Source organism: Brassica napus, chromosome C1, assembly GCF_020379485.1.
Source record: "Brassica napus cultivar Da-Ae chromosome C1, Da-Ae, whole genome shotgun sequence".
Lineage (NCBI taxonomy): Eukaryota > Viridiplantae > Streptophyta > Magnoliopsida > Brassicales > Brassicaceae > Brassica > Brassica napus.
In genome coordinates, this window is record NC_063444.1 from 15,826,145 (window position 1) to 15,845,980 (window position 19,836).

Below are 19,836 nucleotides of genomic sequence, written 5' to 3' on the forward strand. Positions count from 1 at the left end.
AGAAAATAAATAAATAGTATATTTACTTTACAAAAAGAATGATAGAAAATAGGTAATACAGATTCATGAAAATTTATACTAATCCAAAAAGGTTATGATCAAATTTCATAAGACAATTAATGTATATAAATTTTCACAATCCACATAACTTTTAAAATCTATCGACTCTTAAAATTCACAAACTCTATATAAATTCATCTCTCAATAAACTAGCATCGTATTTGTCTTTGACTCTATATTAGTTTCTTGTAAAGAAAATTCTTTATCATACAAATAATTCTGCAGTACCTTTACGTGCAATGCGGGGCTAGAAGGCTAACTAAAAATATACAAACTAGTGAAAGCAATCAGGAATTCAGACTACCTAAACTTAGCAACGTTTTACATATAATAAAAAGCTCATTTTAACCAGTTTATCGTATTATGTATTTAAACTATTAGAAAACATGGTGAATGGATTAGTCGATGGCTACATCATCAAGATTAGTCGGGTGTTAAAAATCAAGATCATCTTCTAATTAAAAAGATGTTTGCCTGTTATTAGGATTGAAGTCGTGCTCGTGTTCTATGTTTGTGTATTGAAATTTTGGACACTTTGAGATTTCCATTGTTATTGGTACTTTAGGCACCGCTTAACGGTCACGAAGAACCTAAAAAGTATGAGCAAAACTCATTCACATCGGACAACAGCCTCATTAATTAGATGGACTGAATTTAAAACTTCAAGCTTTGCTGTGATTGGTTCATACTGTAACAGATCTCTGGTTTACGTGTAAAACAGAATCCAAGTGGTTGCATTTGACTTCTATTATGGTGTTCTGTCTGACATTTTCTAAAAGGAATGGATAAAAAAACATTCAATGGGGGTTCTACCCATTGGACTCCACATATATATGTGTCTGTATATATTATATATGCATATGTAATTGTGGAGTCTATAGTTTTGTAGAAAACTCAATCTAAAATTTCTTTAAAAATATTTCTTAGAAACTTTGGATTGAGTTTTCCACAAAGTTATAGACCCCATAATTACACATATACATATATATTATATACATATATGTGTGTTTAGGACTCTAATGGATATATGCAGCAACCCCAACTCTACCATCAATGTTCCCCAGCGCGAGTCACTACGCGAACATCGATTATCTTTTTTGTAAGAAAAACGATATAGAAGACCCTGAGCTGGATAAAGACTCATATTCCTGGATTATGTGGTATATTTAGAAAGCGAGGAATGATAAACTATTCAGAGGAATAGACATGGACCTTTTGGAAACTGTTCGACATACTGAATCAGAATGTCATGCTTGGTTTGAAGCAAACATGAAACAAGAAGAAGAAGAACATACAGTTACAACAACCTCTGACCAGATAGCAAGTTCTGAGAGATGCCTAATAGATGGCTCATGGACATATGACGCATTCTTCAGTGGTTATGGATGGACATGGAAAACCTCAGGAGGAACAACTCAGCTATTGGGAGCAAGAAACCAGCGACGAAAAATCTCACCACTTCATTCGGAACTTTATGCCCTTATATGGGCGATGGAATGCATGCTTCAACTGTCGACGTGTCAGACTTTTGGCACCGATTGTAAGGATCTAATCTCGATGATTCAAGACCCCGTAGCATGGCCCAACTTCTCCACTGAGTTAGATGAGCTACAGAAGCTGAAGAGCAGATTCTCAGACTTCTCGATTGTTTTTATTCCTCGTTCTGAAAATGTATCATCTGATTCTTTAGCTAAGATAGCAAGATCCTATCACAGGGACATGTGTTACATTGGTTGTTCTATTTCGATCTGGTTCCCCAGACCACCTCAAACTTGAGTAATAGATCAGCCGTTTGACGTAAAAAAAAAATGGGATAGGAGGTGCTCTCGCATTGAATAGTCTCTCTAAGACTTTTTTTTTAAGAATCTTTAAGAATTTTTTTTTGTCAAGAATCTTTAAGAAAACTTAAACTAAAGTAATATAAAAAGTGAAAAAGGAACAAATAGAATGGAAAAATATAAGAATATGTTTTCATATTAGAGACCCAAAAAACGTTAAATATCCTTAAGCCATGTGTCTCTTTCGAAGTAGTCTAAAAACTAAAAATTAAATACATGATTAAATTATTCTCAAATATAAATTTAATAATGATTAAAACTCAATTTTAAGAGTCTGATTGACAGTGCACACACACGAAAAAAAAAAAGTCTGATTGATAATGATGCTCTAATAATTGCTCTAGAAATAATCCAGATTGCACTTTGACTTTCGTTGTCGTATAAGACCAGAACAAAATGCCGTTGCATTTGATTCTTTAAGTGGAAAATTCTTCGTTTGACCTAATTAATTATTGCTTAGAACATCCCCAGTCGTTTAGATATCTAAAAATAAAATATTTATATTTAATTTAGTTATGTAATTAAGCTTTATTTTATTCTTAAAAGCCTAATCATTTATCAACCCATACATGTCAATTACGCCAAAAAAAGAAACAATCAATCTTTCTCCTACTTTTAGTTTTTTTTTAAAAGAAAATTATTCTTAAGATACTATTTGGCGGGGCCGTTGGAAGTGGGTGTTTTTTTCTTTCAAAACTACTGCATTTAAATGTGACTTTTTCATATTACCAAAACAGAAATTCAGTTTTACACACCTATATATTTGATCACTAGTATCAGCAGAGCCGCGCCAATAAATTTTGACGCTCTATGCCAAATACAAATTATATAATAATATTTAATTAAATTATTTATAATAAATAACATAAATAATATTTTTTAAATTAATATAAAATATTTTTAATATAAAATATTAAAATACATGTTTATTATTTATGTTTGCGTGTAAATATAAACATGTACATACAAAAATAGTTGTAATATAAACTAATTTTATATATAGTTGTAAAGAAAGTTGTAATGAATAAATAAAAAGAAAAATTGCCACAAATACCACATTCATAGTACCATTTTTCATGTCTACACCTATCAATTTTACCATCACTTTTAATGAATGATAAAAGACACTTATACCCATAGGGTTAACTAATCTAAACTTAAGGTTTAGAGTTGCGGGATGGGGTACAACTTTTGGAATGTGAAATTTATGATTCTAATAAATATATAAATAGATACTTAAAAAATATATAAAAATTTTTAAAAATAGTTTCAAACATAATATTTTAATTTTCAAAAAGAAATTTTGAAAAAAAAAATTCAAAAAAATTCAAAAAAAAATTCAAAAAAAAATTTTTATAAAAAAGTTCGAATTTGAAAAAGTATAATTCGAAAACATAAAAAAAAAAAAATTATTCTTTATTTATCTGAACCCGAAGTGTTATCCGAACCCGAAGTGTTATTAACCAAACCCGAACATATAATCTGAAAACCCGAAAAATATCCGAAGAAACCGATCCGAATATCTAAATAATATACCATATAAATATTTGAAACATAAATATGTACTTCAAATATTTAATTTCATATTTATTTGGATATGATATCTAACAATAAGTTTGATATAACCCAAATCCGAACGATATATGGTTAATTTGGATATATCTGAACCGTTCTGAACGTCCCGGCCTAATAGAATCGTTCTAATTCACTGATATAATCTTCTTCTTTCAGTTTTTTATATGACTATATCTATCAACTACAAATTCAATTTAATCCTGGAGATAGTTTCTCTGACATATGTTACAAGGATTAGATGAGGTGACAGAAGTCACGATGGTGTGTGAATTATGAGAATGAACCAACTGACAGTGTAGCTACACAATTACTATAGTATTTCTCTATAGAATGAAATAGTTTATGACGAGATAAAAACAATATTGATGTTCCTACAGTGGATATAAAAACTATGAATTGTATAATCTTACACTTGTAACGACGGCTTAACTTTTGCTTAAAAGTGTGATAAATTATCAGAGATTATAAAGTCGACTTGAATATACTATTATTGTCACTAGAAAAGTTATAGCATAAATTTTATATTTCATATATCCAAAAATTTGTTAGATGTTTATAATTTTGTATAAATAATTTGATTGGCTGTTGAGTAAAATTTAAATAAAGTAACGTATTGCTTCTGAATTTTCTTCCGAATTATATTGTCGATCAAAAAGAATTTTGTAGAAAACACACAAAAGTAATCTAATTATATTTAAATTAATCTAATCAGATTTCACAATGTAAACAGTCCCCATTGTGAGTAAAATATTTCGTGTACATCACTGATTGGTCGTGTTACGTACTTACGGGTCGAAGCAGAACCGACGTAACAATTGTCCTGAGCAACAAACACGCAAAAACGTCTATTGAAGTATCGATAGCAGATAGCAATGTGCTTTATTTTGTTGACCCATGCCTCCTATGGAGAATAGATGATCTGATCACTGGTCTTTGTATGGTTTCACACAGGAAAGCAGCGAGACATTCATCGTTGGATCTGATCCTTAAGCAAATATTGCGACATTGGACCTCCCGCAAAATTTTGCTCTTCGGCTCTGGCCCAAAAGAACAATGGGCCGAGTAACTGAACTGTTGTTGTAAATCTAGTTTGAGGAAACGAATATTTTCACAGTAGAACCTCGTAAAACCTTTATTTCAGTTTAACTGTTTCTTCACACACAAGATCTTCTCTTTTTTGTTACATAGGTAGCGAAACGTAGGTTTGATATGTACAACAAACAGCTCCAGAACAAGAAAACAGAGGAAACCGTTACTCGATTATCACTGAATCTGGACATCAACGACTTTGCGTTCCACTTTGGTTTTGGGAATAGTGATAAACAGAACTCCATTCTTGAGCTCAGCTTTGATCTTGTCCTTTTCGCAGTTATCAGGGAGCTGAAGCCGTGTACCGTAAGAGCTAAAGCTTCTTCCGGACCACGAGTCATTCTCGTCTTCCTTCTTCTGTTCTCCTTTGATAACAAGAACGTTGTCTTCGACAGAGACTTTGACGTCTTCTTTGGATAGACCAGGCATGTCGAAACGCATCTTGATCTCGTGCTCTTCTTCTTTCATGTCCCAAGGCGCACGGATCTCGGAAACTCCACTTCCTCCTGCTCTGCTTCTTCCCGGGACGATCATAGCAGCGTCGTCGAACATCCTGTCCATCGTGTCCAGCATTTGACGCATTGTCCTCATAGGCGAGAGCGGATCCAACAACCCTGACATTAAAGATCAAAACAGATAATTGGTTACAGTAAAAAACAGAGTGAAAGAGTGTTACACAAGCTAACGCTCGTTTAGTTAAACTTACCGAAAGGAGAAACGTCCATGGCTAAGCGTTGAGGTTTTTTCTCAACACTGGACCCTTGGTTCCCTTTTTGTCCTTGGTGAACAACATCAAGGGAGTCTGATCTCTGGTCTTGAGCTCTGATCTTACCAGGGATCTTCCGTGGAAACGAGACCGAGAAAGATGAAGTAGGTTTGGATGATCGAGGCAAAGCGAGAGGTGAACGGAGAGACGACGTGAATGAGAGTGTGGAAGCCATCTATTCAAAGCGTATAGAGATGATAAAGCGTGCCAAAAAGTTATCACTGGAAGAAGACTACGCAGATTCTAGTTTTATGTTTCTTGATGTTCATGGATCGAGTGAGCATAGTGTATATATAGAGGTTAGATTAGGATGTGAAGATTCTAAAGGTGACAAAAGGAGAGATCTTGAAGGTTGAAGATGTGATACGAACTTTCTCGTCTCTGTCTCGCGTTTTCTCATCTTCTCCGGAACCATCTTTGTTTTTTACTCGTGAGCCAAACCAATCACTATAATTAATCACACGGCCCATTTAGGGCCCAATAAGGGCCTTTTGATAAAGCTTGTTTACGAATAAACGACGGTGCAAGTGAGGGCTATTACGGTAATTTCCATTCTCATTCTCATTCTCATTCTCCCCGATCCTCAAGCATAGTTTCGAGAACCACCACTCTCTGCTCTGTCGTCGTCCACAAGAATAGCAAGAGTCTCCCCGTGTTCTGCAAACATATCCTAGGTTTCATTTCGGAACCCTAATCTCTGAGCTACTGTTATTTAGGGGTTTCTTTAATTACTTTATTTAATTTAAGATCCTCTGTTATTGATAAAGGTTTTATTTTTCTAAGAGAAATGGGCGGTGGCTCGTCGGAGACGAAGATCTTGCAAGAACTCATACTTTACGCTGCGAGCGCTGCTTTCAGTTGCTTGGTTCTGTTTGCCGGGCTCCGACACCTCGACCCTAATCGTGAGGCGTCCAAGAAAGCTCTCGAGCATAAGAAAGAGATCTCCAAGCGTCTAGGTCGTCCTCTTATTCACACCACTCCATACGAGGTAGTATATGTTTGTTGGGGTTCTAATTGTTGTGTGTTTAGTGAGAAAGATGCTAACTTGTTTCTTTGTTTTGCGGAACAGGATGTGATAGCATGTGATGTGATAAACCCAGACCACATTGATGTGGAGTTTGGTTCTATTGGAGGTTTGGAGGCTATCAAGGAGGCTTTGTACGAGCTTGTGATTTTGCCGTTGAAAAGGCCTGAGCTTTTTGCGTATGGGAAGCTGCTTGGACCTCAAAAGGGAGTCTTGCTCTATGGGCCTCCTGGTACTGGGAAGACTATGCTTGCTAAGGCTATTGCTAAAGAGTCTGGAGCTGTTTTCATTAACGTTAGGGTTTCTAATCTGATGAGCAAATGGTTTGGTGATGCTCAGAAGCTTGGTAAGTGCCACCATAGTAGTTCACTTTGAGTAGGCTATTCTTTGGTCTGTTTTCTTCAGATAAATGAGCTTCTCTGTTCTGTTCCGTTGTTTTCAGTTTCTGCTGTATTTAGCTTGGCGTACAAACTCCAACCTGCTATCATTTTTATCGATGAGGTTGACAGCTTTCTTGGTCAGCGCCGTTCAACTGATCATGAAGCAATGGCAAACATGAAGACTGAGTTTATGGCTTTATGGGATGGGTTTTCCACTGATCGTAAGTTGAACCCTTCGCCTTTCAGCCCACTTTAACATGCAGTCTACGTGGATACAGTTTTTTTAAATGAGTATAATGGTTGCATTGTAGCGAATGCGAGGGTAATGGTACTTGCTGCAACGAACAGACCATCAGAGCTCGATGAAGCAATATTGAGGCGTCTTCCTCAAGCCTTTGAGATTGGAATGCCTGATCGTAAGGAGAGAGCTGAGATATTGAAAGTGACACTAAAAGGAGAGAGGGTGGAACCGGATATTGACTATGACCACGTAGCTCGTTTATGCGAAGGCTACACAGGATCAGACATATTTGAGCTATGCAAGAAAGCAGCTTACTTCCCTGTCAGAGAAATCCTAGAGGAAGAGAGAAAAGGGAGACCATGTCCTGTAAGTTTTCATAAGAGAATGCTCAATGTTGTTTGCATCCACTAAGAGTATTGATGTTTTGAGTTGCTATCATTTTCTTTGTTCAGGCTCCTAGGCCATTGTCGCAGTTGGATTTGGAGAAAGTTCTTGCTACGTCGAAGAAGACTCAAGTTGCAGCAGGGGAGTACTGTGGGTTGAGAGGATCAAGGGAACCAGATGAGGTCGAGGCAGCTATAAGTGGAATCTCGAAGCTACTGGTCTCTCAGTTCATTAACCTTCAGGCAGGTTCTCAGGACTCACGGCACGGGGATCATGAAGAAGATAGCTGATGAAACTCCGGATCATATTTTTCATAAACGTTCTGGTTTCAAGTGGGAAAGTTTAATATTTTACCATAATATAACTCTGTTTTGTAATAATTTTGTTATAGGATGATTTACTTTTGCTTTTGGCATTTTACTAAGAGGCTTTCATCTTTATATGTGTTACTAAAGATTGACCAATGTGTCATCTCTTTCTTCACTTCTGGTGATAGTTAATGTAAGCTTGATCGAACTGTTGTGAAGTTGATTAATCAGAAAGTAAGACTCTTTTAAGCCTGAAGATCTCAGCTTTGAACATGTGGGCTTTGTGGACTGGGCTTTTGTATGGTCAACTAGAAAATAATGTGCCTTCCTTTTTTTTCGTGCCTTTGTTTCTGTGATCTTTCTTCACTATCAGATTTGGTGGATTCGACTTGGCGGGTAAGTGTTGTTGCAATTGTTTGTTGTTTTGGGTCTCATTTGATCTAAACGACTTGATTTCTATCGAATCGAGCTGTGTTCTGATCACTGAAGAAGCATTACAACTGATTTAGAAGTTTCTCAGCTTTCACTCGATTGTTTTTTTTATTTTTGGTCTGATGAAATGGGAACTAGAGTCTGCTTCTATTTTTGTTCAGCTGAAGAATCGTTAAATCAAAGCTCTAGCTTTTAACCGCATGCATTGGGTGTACTGCACTAAAGAATGCCGCTAATTTTTTGTTCCTTTTGAACAGGTTTGTTTGTTGTGATTGAAATCTCTTAAAGTCTTGTGATCATGGTAAGTGCTCTTACTTATGAAATTTGCCTTCTTGGCTTGATGTTTCTGTGTCTGAAACACACTTTTAATTGTCTCAGAATTATCTTCTTGGAGCATTCAAGCCCGCCTGCAACATTTCAATCACTTTCTCTGATGGCAAAAACCGTAAACAGGTTTCTCTCTTCTGTGGTAGTGAAAACAAGTTTTCAAACTGAATATAATTTCCTGGATCACTCGCATGCATTAAACTTATTGAATCATGTTTTCGGATGTTCTTATTCACCTCTTTGTTCCTCCACTGTTTCCCTTAGGTACCCATGAAGAAAGAAAATGGTCAAACAGCTTTGGTGCCACTTTTCCAGAGTCAAGAAACTCTTTCCGGGAAGGTACTTCTTGGTTTCTTGCTCTTGATGAATTTCAGCTGTTCCAGTTATGAGTTGTGATACTTTTTGATCATTTGTCCGTAACATCTTCATTAGGTTTGCATTGAACCATATCAAGGGAAAAAGGTGGAGCATAATGGTGTGAAAGTTGAGCTTCTTGGTCAAATAGGTGTGCAATTGCCATGACCTCCTAGTAGATCTAACCACCAAAAGAGTCTTTTTAGAGATTTGTTGCCCGGTTTCTGAATTACTGATGGCATTTGTGTTCTCGACAGAAATGTACTTTGACAGAGGAAACTTCTATGACTTCACTTCCTTGGGTGAGAGTAAAACTTAGGATTAACATGACTTTACTTTCATGTTCAACCGTATTAGATAATTTTTATAATCCATTTGTGTGTGTGATTCGGTTTGCTTGTTCCAGTTCGTGAATTGGATGTCCCTGGAGATATATACGAAAGAAAGACATACCCTTTTGAGTTTCCAACAGTGTATGGTGTCAATGTGCGGCTAAGGTATATCATATGATTATTTTTCTCATAAGGCGGCTGATACATTTGTGTTCCTTGATACAAGTTTCTGATACAATTTGTTTCTTCAGATATGTCCTCAAAGTAACCGTCACTCGTGGCTATGCTGGAAGCATCTTTGAATACCAGGAATTCATGGTACTTTTCTTCCTTTTTTTTTTGCTGCGTAATGACTCATGATTTGCCGTTTAATATCACCCTAGAGGTGTGTTTGTTGTGACTTTTTTGATGTTGTTTGAAATTAGGTTCGGAACTATGCTCCACCTCCTCCAATTAATAACAGCATCAAGGTGAGTTCTGAATTTCTGATAGGATCCTACTTTGAAACTTTATAAGAATAGAGCAAGAACTATGCCTCATTTCCAAAGAAAAAAAAAAAAAAAAAAAACTCAATCTAGTTTCAATTCTTAGTGTTTCGGCTCTAACTACAGTCACTTGTGAATGATACTAAATCCTATCTCTCTTGAAGCTCGCCTCACTGAGTTCCTTTTCTCTAGCTATAAAAAAAAGATGTCAATAGTTTTATTCTTTTCCACTCAGAGCGTTCTTAGCACACTTTGAGGCTTAATTCCATTTGGATCTCACCTTATCGTACAGATGGAAGTTGGGATTGAGGATTGCCTGCACATCGAGTTTGAGTACAACAAAAGCAAGTATCACCTAAAAGATGTTATCCTCGGGAAAATATACTTTCTTCTTGTGAGGATCAAGATGAAGAATATGGATCTTGAGATCAGGAGGAGGGAATCAACAGGTGCTGGTGCTAATACTCATGTGGAGACAGAAACACTTGCTAAATTTGAGTTGATGGATGGAACCCCAGTTAGAGGTATATATGCATGTACACGATGTTTTAGTGATTGCTTCTAAGAAACTTGAATGACTTGATGAGTGAGGAGTTTTGCAGGCGAGTCGATACCTGTAAGACTGTTTCTTGCACCATACGATCTTACACCAACGCATCGCAACATTAACAACAAGTTTAGCGTCAAGTATTATCTGAATCTTGTACTGGTTGATGAAGAGGATCGCAGATACTTCAAGCAGCAAGAAATCACCTTGTACAGGTTGAAGGAAGACACATCATCTTGATGACAGTAACAACAATAAGGACTCGTTTTGAGTCTTGTGTAAAGCCTTAGACTTTGTGTACTCAGTTTTAGTTAAATACTTGTTATTTGGGTTGGAACTCAGAATGAATAGTTTGCTCATTGATCAAGTTGTCTGGATTCTGGTTTGCTTTCATTGGTAATGTCTGAAGTTTTACAAACTTTAAACACACATTATGAAAGGCCAAATCTCTAAATGGAACTACCTGAATTCGACAGAGATACAAAACTGGACAACTCTTTCTGTTAGTCTTCTTCTTCAGATTCAATAGGAAGGCCTTCCTTGCTCCATGTGTAGATTCCACCTTCAAGGTGAAATACGTTCTTGTAGCCGTTCAGGACCAGAACATAAGCTGCTATGAGAGACCTGCAAGAACGCTAATCATATGAGCATTGAAACAAACCACACAAGAGTTGCAAGACTTTGATATTACCTAGATTGTTGGCCTTCAGGGAGATTCTGAGTCGGCTTCATCGTGCCTGCGGATGAACAGGCTACTATTATCTTTGCCTCTTTGTCAAGTTTAGCTTCTACACCTGCAACATTGTCACACAAAAACAAACATTCAGCTGCTGGATACAAACAATATGGAAACGGTTTAAAGCTATTGATCTGTTCTCAGTGCCATACTTTGAATAAACTCAGGATTCTCTTCTGTGCCAGAGAAGATACCGAAGAATGCAAAGCCAAGACGGCGAGCTATGTCCCATGGCGTCCATTCCCGTATCAGTCTGTACATCTCCACATTGATAGCTCCAGGAGGATGACCCTTCAAAACCAAACACACATGAATTCGCCATTAAGTAAGATACAAAGAGATCATCATATCAGAAAGCGTAGAACTGCTCACCTCTTTGTACTCAGCCTCTGGTCTAACATCAAGAATCACAAAGTTGTTCTCTTTCTGTAACCGTAGAGCTTCCTTCACGTCCACACCTCTCACCTAACAACAACAGGTCAATAGCAAGTTAGCAACCTTCTCTGTAACATTTTGATCTTCAAAAATCTGATCTTTGAGTGATAACATGATGTGCGTGCATACCCTTTTCTCAAGTAGAAGCTCTCTCTTCTGTCTCCAATCGACTTCAGCTAATCCCTCCAAGAGACACAACCAGCAAATCAAGGGGTTAATAATCTAATAACATAACTGTCACATTTCAAAATCATTACACGAACGAGTTTGTGTACCTGCTGGTTTGTCAGGTTTCGTTGCAGCGCTTCGAATAGTTAGAAGCGATGATGAAGAAGCAGGGGATCTAACTCCCGCAGAGAACAGAGTGTTTCCGGTGAGTTTGACACGTAAAGCCTGCGATGAAGATGGATAACTCGAGCTGCGATACGGGGTAGCAATAGAAGTAAGTGAAGCCATCTCTGGTGAGTTTCTTTCTAGATATTTTTTTCCGGAAAATGAGAGAAATTAATTGCGGGAAGTGAGAAAAAGACAGAGAGAGGGATGAGTGTTGCGGTTTCTTTATTCTCAGTTTAAGAAAGAATCTGAACATGTGGTGCTTGTTGTCTCTTCTTGATTTCCTTCGATTCTATCTTTTGAAAATCAAATGATAGATAATCTTCTCTTATCTAGTTAAGATTGCGCCATGGTAGCGTTTTTTATTGGCTCGGTTCGATTTGGTTAGCCTTGTTTTGAGTTTTCTCTGGATCGGTTCGATTTGGTTAACCTGGTTTTTGATTACTATTTGCTTTTCATAACTCTTTTAACAAAGCAAACATTTTTTTCCCTAAAGTTTAGTTAAATTTTACTAGTCATTTTTCAAGTTTTAGGTGATTGCGAACCGGTATCTATATTTTCTTAAGTTTAGTTAAATTTTACTAATCATTTTTTTCCTAAAGATTAAGCAAATATTTTTTTCCCATCTCTGTATTGTTCTAAAGTTAATGGAAATTTCAGTGTGAAAAAATCAAAAGAGTGATTACGGATCATCACTAATTTATTCAATATTAATTAAATTGGGATCATCACTAATTTATTCAATATTAATTAAATTAGGTAAAATGTCGTTCCATTAGACCAAAAACTAGTACATAAAAGTCATTAGTCAAAAAAAAACTAGTACATTATAACTAGACCTAGGCACAGATCGGATATTCGGATTTTTGAAGGTATTTGTGATTTGCTTCGTATGTCACGGATATCTAATTTTTCGATTTGCTTTGCTTCGGAAAAATACGGATATTCGGAAAAACGGATATCCGAAAAATAAATAGATATTTACGGATATTTATGAATACTTCGGATATCTCATATGTTTTGATTAATACAAATAATATTGAAAATTTGATACAAATTTGTTTTGTAAAATATTTTTTTTTGCATGGTATATAAGATAATAATTAAAAGAACTAATGAATTTACATATTTTGTAAAATTTTTAACTTATTTAACAATTATAATAATAAAAAACTTAAGAAAAAAGTTATAATTGTCATAATTTTTTTCACTTCCTTTTATGTAACACTTTAATATAAGTAATAATGTGAATAGAATTTTTCAAATCATATGTTAGAATAATAATTCTATAATTTATACATTTAAAACTTTAAATATAATCAGGATGTACATGTATTTATATATTGCCGGATCGGATATCCACATCCCAAAATTTTAATATTTGTGCTTTGTTTCGATTTTAACGGATATTGATTTTTAATATTTGATTTGCTTCGAAGGTTTGTGAATATCCGGAATTTTCGGATCGAATCGACACGAATAACGAATAGAATCAAATTTACCGGATAAAAAGCCCTAATTATAACATAACTACAAATATCACATGTTTCAACACATGAGTACATGAATATTTTTAACAAAGAAAGTTTGTCCTAATATGTTAGGAACTTAGGTCGAACACTCTTAACATAGTCCAAGGTGCATATATTTAAAAAAAAATAAGACTTCGAAGAAAGTAAATAAACAAATGTTATTACAAAAAGAAAAAAGAAAAAAATGTAAACGAACAAATGAAATGCTCAGATTCAATGTAGAACGCAGGGGCTAGTCAGTGGATTGAAACCAAATCACTCGTTGAAACTTTCTGATACATGTCATGTGCTTTCCCACTTCCAACTAATGACTCTCACTGTTCTATGAAAATGGCACTATCGTTAGAAGAACTTATTAGATCTATATTGTATCAAAAACTAAAATCATCGGACGGCTTAAGATGGATCGGCCCCACTCCTTAACCCGACCGACACATTTATCCTCAATGTTCTCACTCCACCGACACTCTTCTCACCGTTGATCACTCCAACTCACCGTCGAGATCTCGCCACGTACATCTTCACTTATCCTTATACGGCGAAACAACGTCCTCTCACGCAGCTCCGAATCGTAAACACTACGACTTGGGAGTGTTTATTTTTATATAACCCGAAGGTATAAACTCCACGTGGAGCCCAAAGGTAGTGGCATTTACGCGTCAGTGAGAGAGTATAGTATAAAAACGATCTGGATCTCAGGAAGTAGAGTAGGATCACTTTCTCCATCGAAAATATCTTCCCCCATCTCTCAGTTTCTCCGGATCCAGCGACAATGGAGGTGTTCTACTACGTGGTGTTCGGGGTCCTAGGCATCGTCGTGGCGGCGTTGGAGCTGAGCAAGAACAACAAGGATCGGATCAACACTTCTTCAGCTTTCACTTCTTTCAAGAACAACTACCTCGTCGTTTACTCGCTCATGATGGGTACGATCCTCAATTTTTATTATCTCTAGGAAGTGTGTATATTCGATCCGATCTGGTTGAAATAATGTGTTTGGGTGGGAGAATCAGATCCGTGTTTGTTGTTGTTTCTCTCTCGTGTTTACTTGCAAAGTATTGTCTTTTTAGAAAAGAGTTGTATATATCACATTGGAACTTTATGATTTTGAATTGCTTCACTTGGTTGGTAGAGAAGGTAACAGAGAATTAAGATCTGTAAACAGTGATGTTACTCTACTACTATGAGTTAGAGACTGGTTGTTAAAACTAAAGTTTCAGACTTTATCTTTAGTTTTGGTATTTGTCTAACATCAATGATCTAACCGGAGTTTGATGGATTGTTTGATATTTTGTGAATGGCAGCGGGTGACTGGTTGCAGGGTCCATATGTGTACTATCTTTACAGTACTTATGGGTTCAGCAAAGGGGATATTGGGCAGCTTTTCATTGCTGGTTTTGGTTCCTCTATGCTCTTTGGTACTATCGTTGGATCTCTTGCCGACAAACAGTGAGTTTCCTCTCTTTCTGATGCTTTTATTATGTTCTTGTACTTAATGGCAAATCTCAACAACTCTATTTTAGTAATTGCGTAATGGTGTGCTCTGTATCAGGGGTCGTAAGAGAGCGTGTGTTACTTACTGTATTACCTACATATTGAGCTGTATCACCAAGCATTCTCCTCAATACAAGGTTTTGATGGTGGGCCGTGTGCTGGGAGGCATTGCTACTTCCCTTCTCTTTTCATCATTCGAATCATGGCTTGTCGCTGAGCACAATAAGGTAAAGTTACCAAAGGTTTATGTTGAGTTAAAGCCCTTATCCTAATAAATATATTTCTCTTGTGATGTATTCAGAGGGGCTTTGAGCAGCAATGGCTGTCCCTGACATTTTCAAAGGCTGTGTTTTTTGGAAATGGTCTTGTTGCTATTATCGCTGGATTGTTTGGGAACTTGCTTGTGCATTCCTTCTCTCTTGGCCCTGTTGCTCCATTTGACGCTGCTGCATGCTTTCTTGCCATTGGAATGGCTGTCATTCTATCTTCATGGTCAGAAAACTATGGTGATCCTTCTGACAACAAGGACTTGATTACTCAGTTTAGAGGTGCTGCAGTCGCCATTGCATCAGGTGAGTTGATAGTCCTTTTGCTAATTTTGGACTTTGTTTCCTGTTTTGCTTCTCTCTATATATTGGCATTGCCTCTTGAGTCTTGAAGAATGTTTGTATCTTTGATCAGATGAAAAGATTGCACTTTTGGGTGCCATCCAGTCGCTTTTTGAAGGATCTATGTATACTTTTGTATTCCTGTGGACTCCTGCTCTAAGCCCCAACGATGAGGAGATTCCCCATGGTTTCATTTTTGCTACATTTATGCTTGCTTCGATGCTCGGTAGTTCCCTTGCTTCTCGTTTATTGTCACGCTCATCTCCCAAAGTAGAAGGCTACATGCAGATCGTCTTCCTAGTTTCTGCTGCCTCACTATTGCTTCCAATTATAATGGCTGTAAGTTTTTTAAAAAAGGATTAGTGTGGGTTCTTCTTTGCGTGCTGTTATATTCTGTGACTCATTGTTCGCAATTGTATGTCTGTGACTCAGTCGTTGGTAGCACCTTCCAAAGTAAAGGGTGGAGGGATCTCTTTCTCTGGTTGCTTTCAGCTTCTTGGGTTCTGTATCTTTGAGGCGTGTGTAGGACTGTTTTGGCCATCCATAATGAAGATGAGATCCCAATACATCCCTGAGGAAGCCAGAAGCACAATCATGAACTTTTTCCGGATTCCTCTGAACATCTTTGTCTGTGTTGTCTTGTACAATGTAAGTCTCCTCTAGACTTCCTTTTCTGCGTTATCCTATGAACCTGTGTCTTGGTACTGACCAGTTTTTATGTGCTCTGAAGGTGAATGCGTTCCCAATCACAGTCATGTTTGGAATGTGCTCTATCTTCCTCTTTGTTGCTAGTCTCCTGCAAAGAAGGCTCATGATGATTGTTGACAAGCCAAGTATGTTGTCTCTATGTTTCATTTGGCTCTGAGCTATCTACTTGCCCTAGCAAGCTTTCCACTTACAAAGAGTTTAATGATTTTGCAGAGACAAATGATTGGACACCTCTTAATGAAAGAAACACAGAAGATGATCCTCTCAACGTTTGATGAATAAACTATACATTATGCACATTCTGGATTCAATAATACAGATAGAAGACAAGGAAAACTTTCAAGGTTGTTTCTTATGGCAATATAGCATATGCAACAATTCGAACAGAAAGTTCATAGCAGTGAAGTTTGATTATTTAATTTTCTCGGCTATTATTTATTGTTGTTGTTAGAATTTATAGACACGTTTATTTTTGTATGCAATCAATGAGGCATTGCTTCTACCATTATGTTTGAGCTCCGTTTCTTCGAAGGCTTGCTGTTAATTCCTTTTTGAAATTTCATAAAATGGTCAAAGGAGGATGAATATGAACAATATCTGAGTTTACTAAACTTCTTTGCAAAAGCTTAATATTTTCAAGATAGTTTACAAATGCTGGTAATTTTTCTGGTTCCGAAACCATTTTTACTAATTGAGAACAATCCGTTGCAAACGTAACCTGAAACTGTTTTAAGTTTTTCATACATTCCATTGCCCAAATTAATGATTCCATCTTTGAAAAATTCTAAGTAAAAATTCAGGAAGTTTTCCAAGAATAAAATCAAACAAAACTCCAACTTTACTAATAAATCCGAGAAAATAATGTAGAGTACTAGTATATGATTCATAAAACACCCAATAGAAATCCCAAATTTATAAAGATATAAAACCCGCCCCGATGGTCTTCATTGTCCCGCGCTCCGGTTCAATCAACTACTCGTCACCTGCATCACAAAAAGAGGCATGAGCATACAAAAGTACTCAGTGAGGACACTCAATACCATCCACTATAGCCCAATAACACTACAAGAAAATACAAGTATAGCGACGGCCAAAATCCTCGTTATTTCCTCGTAAAAGAAGGGTTACGAGGAAATGGCGATGAAAGGCGTTTCGTCGTTATATGTTTGTCGTAAGAGAAGATTCGTCGCCATTTCCTCGTTCATTAGCGAGGTTATATTTTCCTCGTAAAGAAGAATTAAGGTTTCGTCGTAAAGACCACGTGGGGTTTCCACGTAATGCGGTCGTTGTGTTTCCTCGTAAGTAACTCGAAAAGGATTCGTCGTAAAAGACCCGCAAAAACCTCTAAATATATTCGTCGTAATAAAAACGTAAATAACACGAAAGTAATTCGTTGTAATAGAATCGTAAAGTATACGAAAACGAATCCACGTAAAATCCTCGTTAATAGTTCCTCGAGATTTTGTCGTTAATTTTCCTCGTTAATACATCGGGAATTAGCTACGAAATTACTTTGTTTTCTATTTACTGAATTTATAAATAAAAATAAAATAAAAATTATATTTATTTAATTTATTAATAAAATTTTAATTGAAATTAAATCGAATAGAAAATTTTTTTTGGCCGAATCAAAATGAAATTATATAATATATAAATAAGTTTTGAATTTTAAAATACAATAACAAAAAAAAAACTAATGCTGCATTGCCGCGTCGTAGAATTCCTCGCTCCTTCTCGAGAGATCTGCCTCGTTGACTTGCACGGATGCCTCGCCTGGAATGGGGTTTTGTTGTTTCAAGGTCCTGAACATGGCCTCCCATTCCGGATTTGTGGCCGCTATGACGTCCAAGAAGTTCTCGAGACCACTCATACGAGCTGTGAACGACGTTTTTGTCGAGGCCAACTCGTTTTGTGTCGACGACAGCTGATGTTGTGTCGTCTCCAACACGTCGCGCAGCTCAGAGACTTCATCATCCCGTCTCTGGCCATAAGAGGAAGTCGCTCTCGGAACATCGTTGACGGAACCAATCCCCAACACACGTCCCTTTTTCCTAGGAGCGACCTTAAAAAACAATAAAATATATATTAAATTTAAATTTTAAAGTAAAATGGAATTAATAAAAAATTTATATAAAATTTACCTCCTCATAAATTCTATCCACTTCTATTGTGGATAAGACGACGGGTGATCCGTCGGCGGACTCCTGCGCCAGCTGGGTCTCACGCTCGTCAATACGAGCTGCCACATCGTTGTAGATCTTCTCAGACTTCTCATCTACAAATTCGCCCGCCTCAGACTTCTCATCTACAAATTTGCCCGCCTTGTTCTTGTGGGTCAGATCGAAAAGTTCCATAAGAGTCGGTAAACGTCCCAACTCCTTGGCCTAAAAACAGTTGAGAAAGTTTTTATTATATATATATATATTAAAAATTAAAAAGTTAAATATTTAAATTACGTACCATTTCCAAACGGACGCGGGCGTGTGGCTTTTGGCCCGTACTATGTTGCATCGCCCTGTGGCCGTGCTCATCTACCGAGTTACGGGAGGCGGAGCAAGACTGGGCGACTCTCATGGCATCAGGATCCCTCCAATAACGGATGAGGCCATCCCACACGTCCGTGGTGATGGTTGCGGGTTTGCCCCGCTCATAGCCCTTCACGATCCAGTCACCCTTCCAGTTGGAGACCGTGTCCAACAAACGTTTCTTCGCCTTGTCGATAAACTCTTTCCGCACCTTCTCATTGACCCCCATGGACCAATTAAATTTTTGCTGCAAAAAAAAAAATATTAATAATTAGTTTAGAAAAATAAAATTTAAAAAAATATAAATCAGGAATAAATTGTAAAAACTTACAGCGTAAATCTTGAACCACGTCCTTCTGATGTAGATCGGAGTGGATTTCCAGTTGGGATGTGGCATGGAGAAGTAACCTTTAATCGTCTCGGTTACTTCTGTTGCAAGGCAGTTATCAACCCCAAACCTGGAAAAAAAAAACAAATTTAAAGTTTTAAATATTTATTAAAGTCACAAATGAATTTTAAAAAATTAATGTAACATACATACCAGAGAGTTCCGTCAGGTCGGTCGGGGTCTATGATCGGTAAGCCTTCTCTGCCTGGCAAACCGAGAATGTCCTCAACAGTGTACTGAGAGTAAGGACAACTCGGTGGCACCATCAAATCAGCATGAACCTGATTGGCGGGCATCTGAGGAGGCACATGAGGAGCTGGCATCGGAGGAGGAGCTATCGGAGGAGGCACATGAGGAACTGATGGCGATGCCGTAGAAGAAGGCGAGACTCTCTGAGAAGATTGAGTCTCGGGGACGGTCTCCTGCTGACCCGAAGAACCGGGAGCTGAAGAAGAACCGGGAAGTGAAGGCGGGTCTAACCGACTACCCGGTTGACCGAACATCTGCGAGTAGTGAGCAGTACGCTGGTGCTTGCGAATAGTCTGCAAAATTTAAATTTCTAAATTAAAATCAAGAGTAAAAAAAAAATTATGAACAGTATTAACTACGTAATTAATAAAATTACGAAACCTAAATTTTCTAAACTAATTTCCTAAACTAAATTCCCTAAACTAACCACCTAATCTAAATTCCCTAAACTACTTAGAGAGGAATGAGAGACTTACCATGGCGAGAGGAAATAGAGAGGCTGTAGAGAGGAAATAGAGAGGAAATGAAGAGGGCTGCGGTTTCGCCTATATATAGGATTAGGTTTCGTCGAAGATTCGTCGCAAAATGACGAGGAAAGACAGAGGCCCGTTTTCGTTTCGTCGCAAGGCCCACGCAAATTAACGAGGAAATACAGAGGCCCGTGTTTTTTTTGCGAGGAAATACAGAGG

General features: G+C 37.1%; 5 protein-coding genes across 6 annotated transcripts; 3 read left to right on the forward strand and 2 right to left on the reverse strand.

Moving 5' to 3' along the window:
• Nucleotides 1-4,578: 4,578 nt before the first annotated feature.
• On the reverse strand, nt 4,579-5,609 carry LOC106376116 (heat shock protein 21, chloroplastic). Its single transcript, XM_013816157.3, has 2 exons — nt 5,269-5,609; nt 4,579-5,176 (listed from the first exon to the last, which is right to left on the reverse strand). The coding sequence occupies exons 1-2, from the start codon at nt 5,501-5,503 to the stop codon at nt 4,737-4,739; spliced, it is 675 nt and encodes a 224-aa protein (XP_013671611.1). The 5' UTR covers nt 5,504-5,609; the 3' UTR covers nt 4,579-4,736.
• Nucleotides 5,610-5,844: 235 nt separating this feature from the next.
• Nucleotides 5,845-7,921, forward strand: LOC106376117 (outer mitochondrial transmembrane helix translocase-like). 2 transcript variants are annotated; one of them, XM_013816160.3, is made up of 6 exons: nt 5,845-6,002; nt 6,112-6,316; nt 6,398-6,698; nt 6,795-6,953; nt 7,044-7,339; nt 7,426-7,921. In XM_013816160.3, exons 2-6 carry the CDS (start codon nt 6,116-6,118, stop codon nt 7,645-7,647), a joined length of 1,179 nt encoding a protein of 392 aa, XP_013671614.1. In that variant the 5' UTR covers nt 5,845-6,002; nt 6,112-6,115; the 3' UTR covers nt 7,648-7,921. The 2 variants fall into 2 exon arrangements, with proteins under 2 accessions (XP_013671614.1, XP_013671615.1); XM_013816161.3 differs by having other exon boundaries at nt 5,847-6,002; nt 6,096-6,316.
• Nucleotides 7,922-7,946: 25 nt separating this feature from the next.
• Nucleotides 7,947-10,759, forward strand: LOC106376118 (vacuolar protein sorting-associated protein 26B). Its single transcript, XM_013816162.3, has 11 exons — nt 7,947-8,061; nt 8,355-8,398; nt 8,476-8,550; nt 8,689-8,763; nt 8,857-8,929; nt 9,036-9,080; nt 9,185-9,275; nt 9,362-9,428; nt 9,536-9,580; nt 9,888-10,119; nt 10,198-10,759. Exons 2-11 carry the CDS (start codon nt 8,396-8,398, stop codon nt 10,380-10,382), a joined length of 891 nt encoding a protein of 296 aa, XP_013671616.1. The 5' UTR covers nt 7,947-8,061; nt 8,355-8,395; the 3' UTR covers nt 10,383-10,759.
• On the reverse strand, nt 10,511-11,971 carry LOC106376119 (rhodanese-like domain-containing protein 14, chloroplastic). The gene is made up of 6 exons (XM_013816164.3): nt 11,589-11,971; nt 11,443-11,489; nt 11,251-11,343; nt 11,031-11,169; nt 10,834-10,936; nt 10,511-10,766 (listed from the first exon to the last, which is right to left on the reverse strand). Exons 1-6 carry the CDS (start codon nt 11,767-11,769, stop codon nt 10,646-10,648), a joined length of 684 nt encoding a protein of 227 aa, XP_013671618.1. The 5' UTR covers nt 11,770-11,971; the 3' UTR covers nt 10,511-10,645.
• Nucleotides 11,972-13,748: 1,777 nt separating this feature from the next.
• Nucleotides 13,749-16,516, forward strand: LOC106376121 (molybdate-anion transporter). The gene is made up of 8 exons (XM_013816166.3): nt 13,749-14,101; nt 14,480-14,624; nt 14,728-14,896; nt 14,971-15,241; nt 15,351-15,616; nt 15,710-15,925; nt 16,008-16,110; nt 16,199-16,516. The coding sequence occupies exons 1-8, from the start codon at nt 13,951-13,953 to the stop codon at nt 16,258-16,260; spliced, it is 1,383 nt and encodes a 460-aa protein (XP_013671620.1). The 5' UTR covers nt 13,749-13,950; the 3' UTR covers nt 16,261-16,516.
• The last annotated feature ends 3,320 nt before the right edge of the window (nt 16,517-19,836 follow it).

Bases quoted from the DNA above. Each gene is read 5' to 3' on its own strand.
- LOC106376116 (XM_013816157.3), bottom strand. From the start codon at position 5,503: ATGGCTTCCACACTCTCATTCACGTCGTCTCTCCGTTCACCTCTCGCT. The intron at 5,177-5,268 runs GTAAGTTTAACT...CTTTAATGTCAG, and splicing joins CATGGACGTTTCTCCTTTCG to GGTTGTTGGATCCGCTCTCG.
- LOC106376117 (XM_013816160.3), top strand. From the start codon at position 6,116: ATGGGCGGTGGCTCGTCGGAGACGAAGATCTTGCAAGAACTCATACTT. The intron at 6,699-6,794 runs GTAAGTGCCACC...CGTTGTTTTCAG, and splicing joins TGGTGATGCTCAGAAGCTTG to TTTCTGCTGTATTTAGCTTG. The intron at 7,340-7,425 runs GTAAGTTTTCAT...TTCTTTGTTCAG, and splicing joins GAAAAGGGAGACCATGTCCT to GCTCCTAGGCCATTGTCGCA.
- LOC106376118 (XM_013816162.3), top strand. The intron at 8,551-8,688 runs GTTTCTCTCTTC...TGTTTCCCTTAG, and splicing joins ATGGCAAAAACCGTAAACAG to GTACCCATGAAGAAAGAAAA. The intron at 8,930-9,035 runs GTGTGCAATTGC...TGTTCTCGACAG, and splicing joins TGAGCTTCTTGGTCAAATAG to AAATGTACTTTGACAGAGGA.
- LOC106376119 (XM_013816164.3), bottom strand. From the start codon at position 11,769: ATGGCTTCACTTACTTCTATTGCTACCCCGTATCGCAGCTCGAGTTAT. The intron at 11,490-11,588 runs GTACACAAACTC...TGGAGGGATTAG, and splicing joins GAAACCTGACAAACCAGCAG to CTGAAGTCGATTGGAGACAG. The intron at 11,170-11,250 runs GTGAGCAGTTCT...TTGGTTTTGAAG, and splicing joins CAGAGGCTGAGTACAAAGAG to GGTCATCCTCCTGGAGCTAT.
- LOC106376121 (XM_013816166.3), top strand. From the start codon at position 13,951: ATGGAGGTGTTCTACTACGTGGTGTTCGGGGTCCTAGGCATCGTCGTG. The intron at 15,926-16,007 runs GTAAGTCTCCTC...TGTGCTCTGAAG, and splicing joins TCTGTGTTGTCTTGTACAAT to GTGAATGCGTTCCCAATCAC. The intron at 16,111-16,198 runs GTATGTTGTCTC...ATGATTTTGCAG, and splicing joins GATGATTGTTGACAAGCCAA to AGACAAATGATTGGACACCT.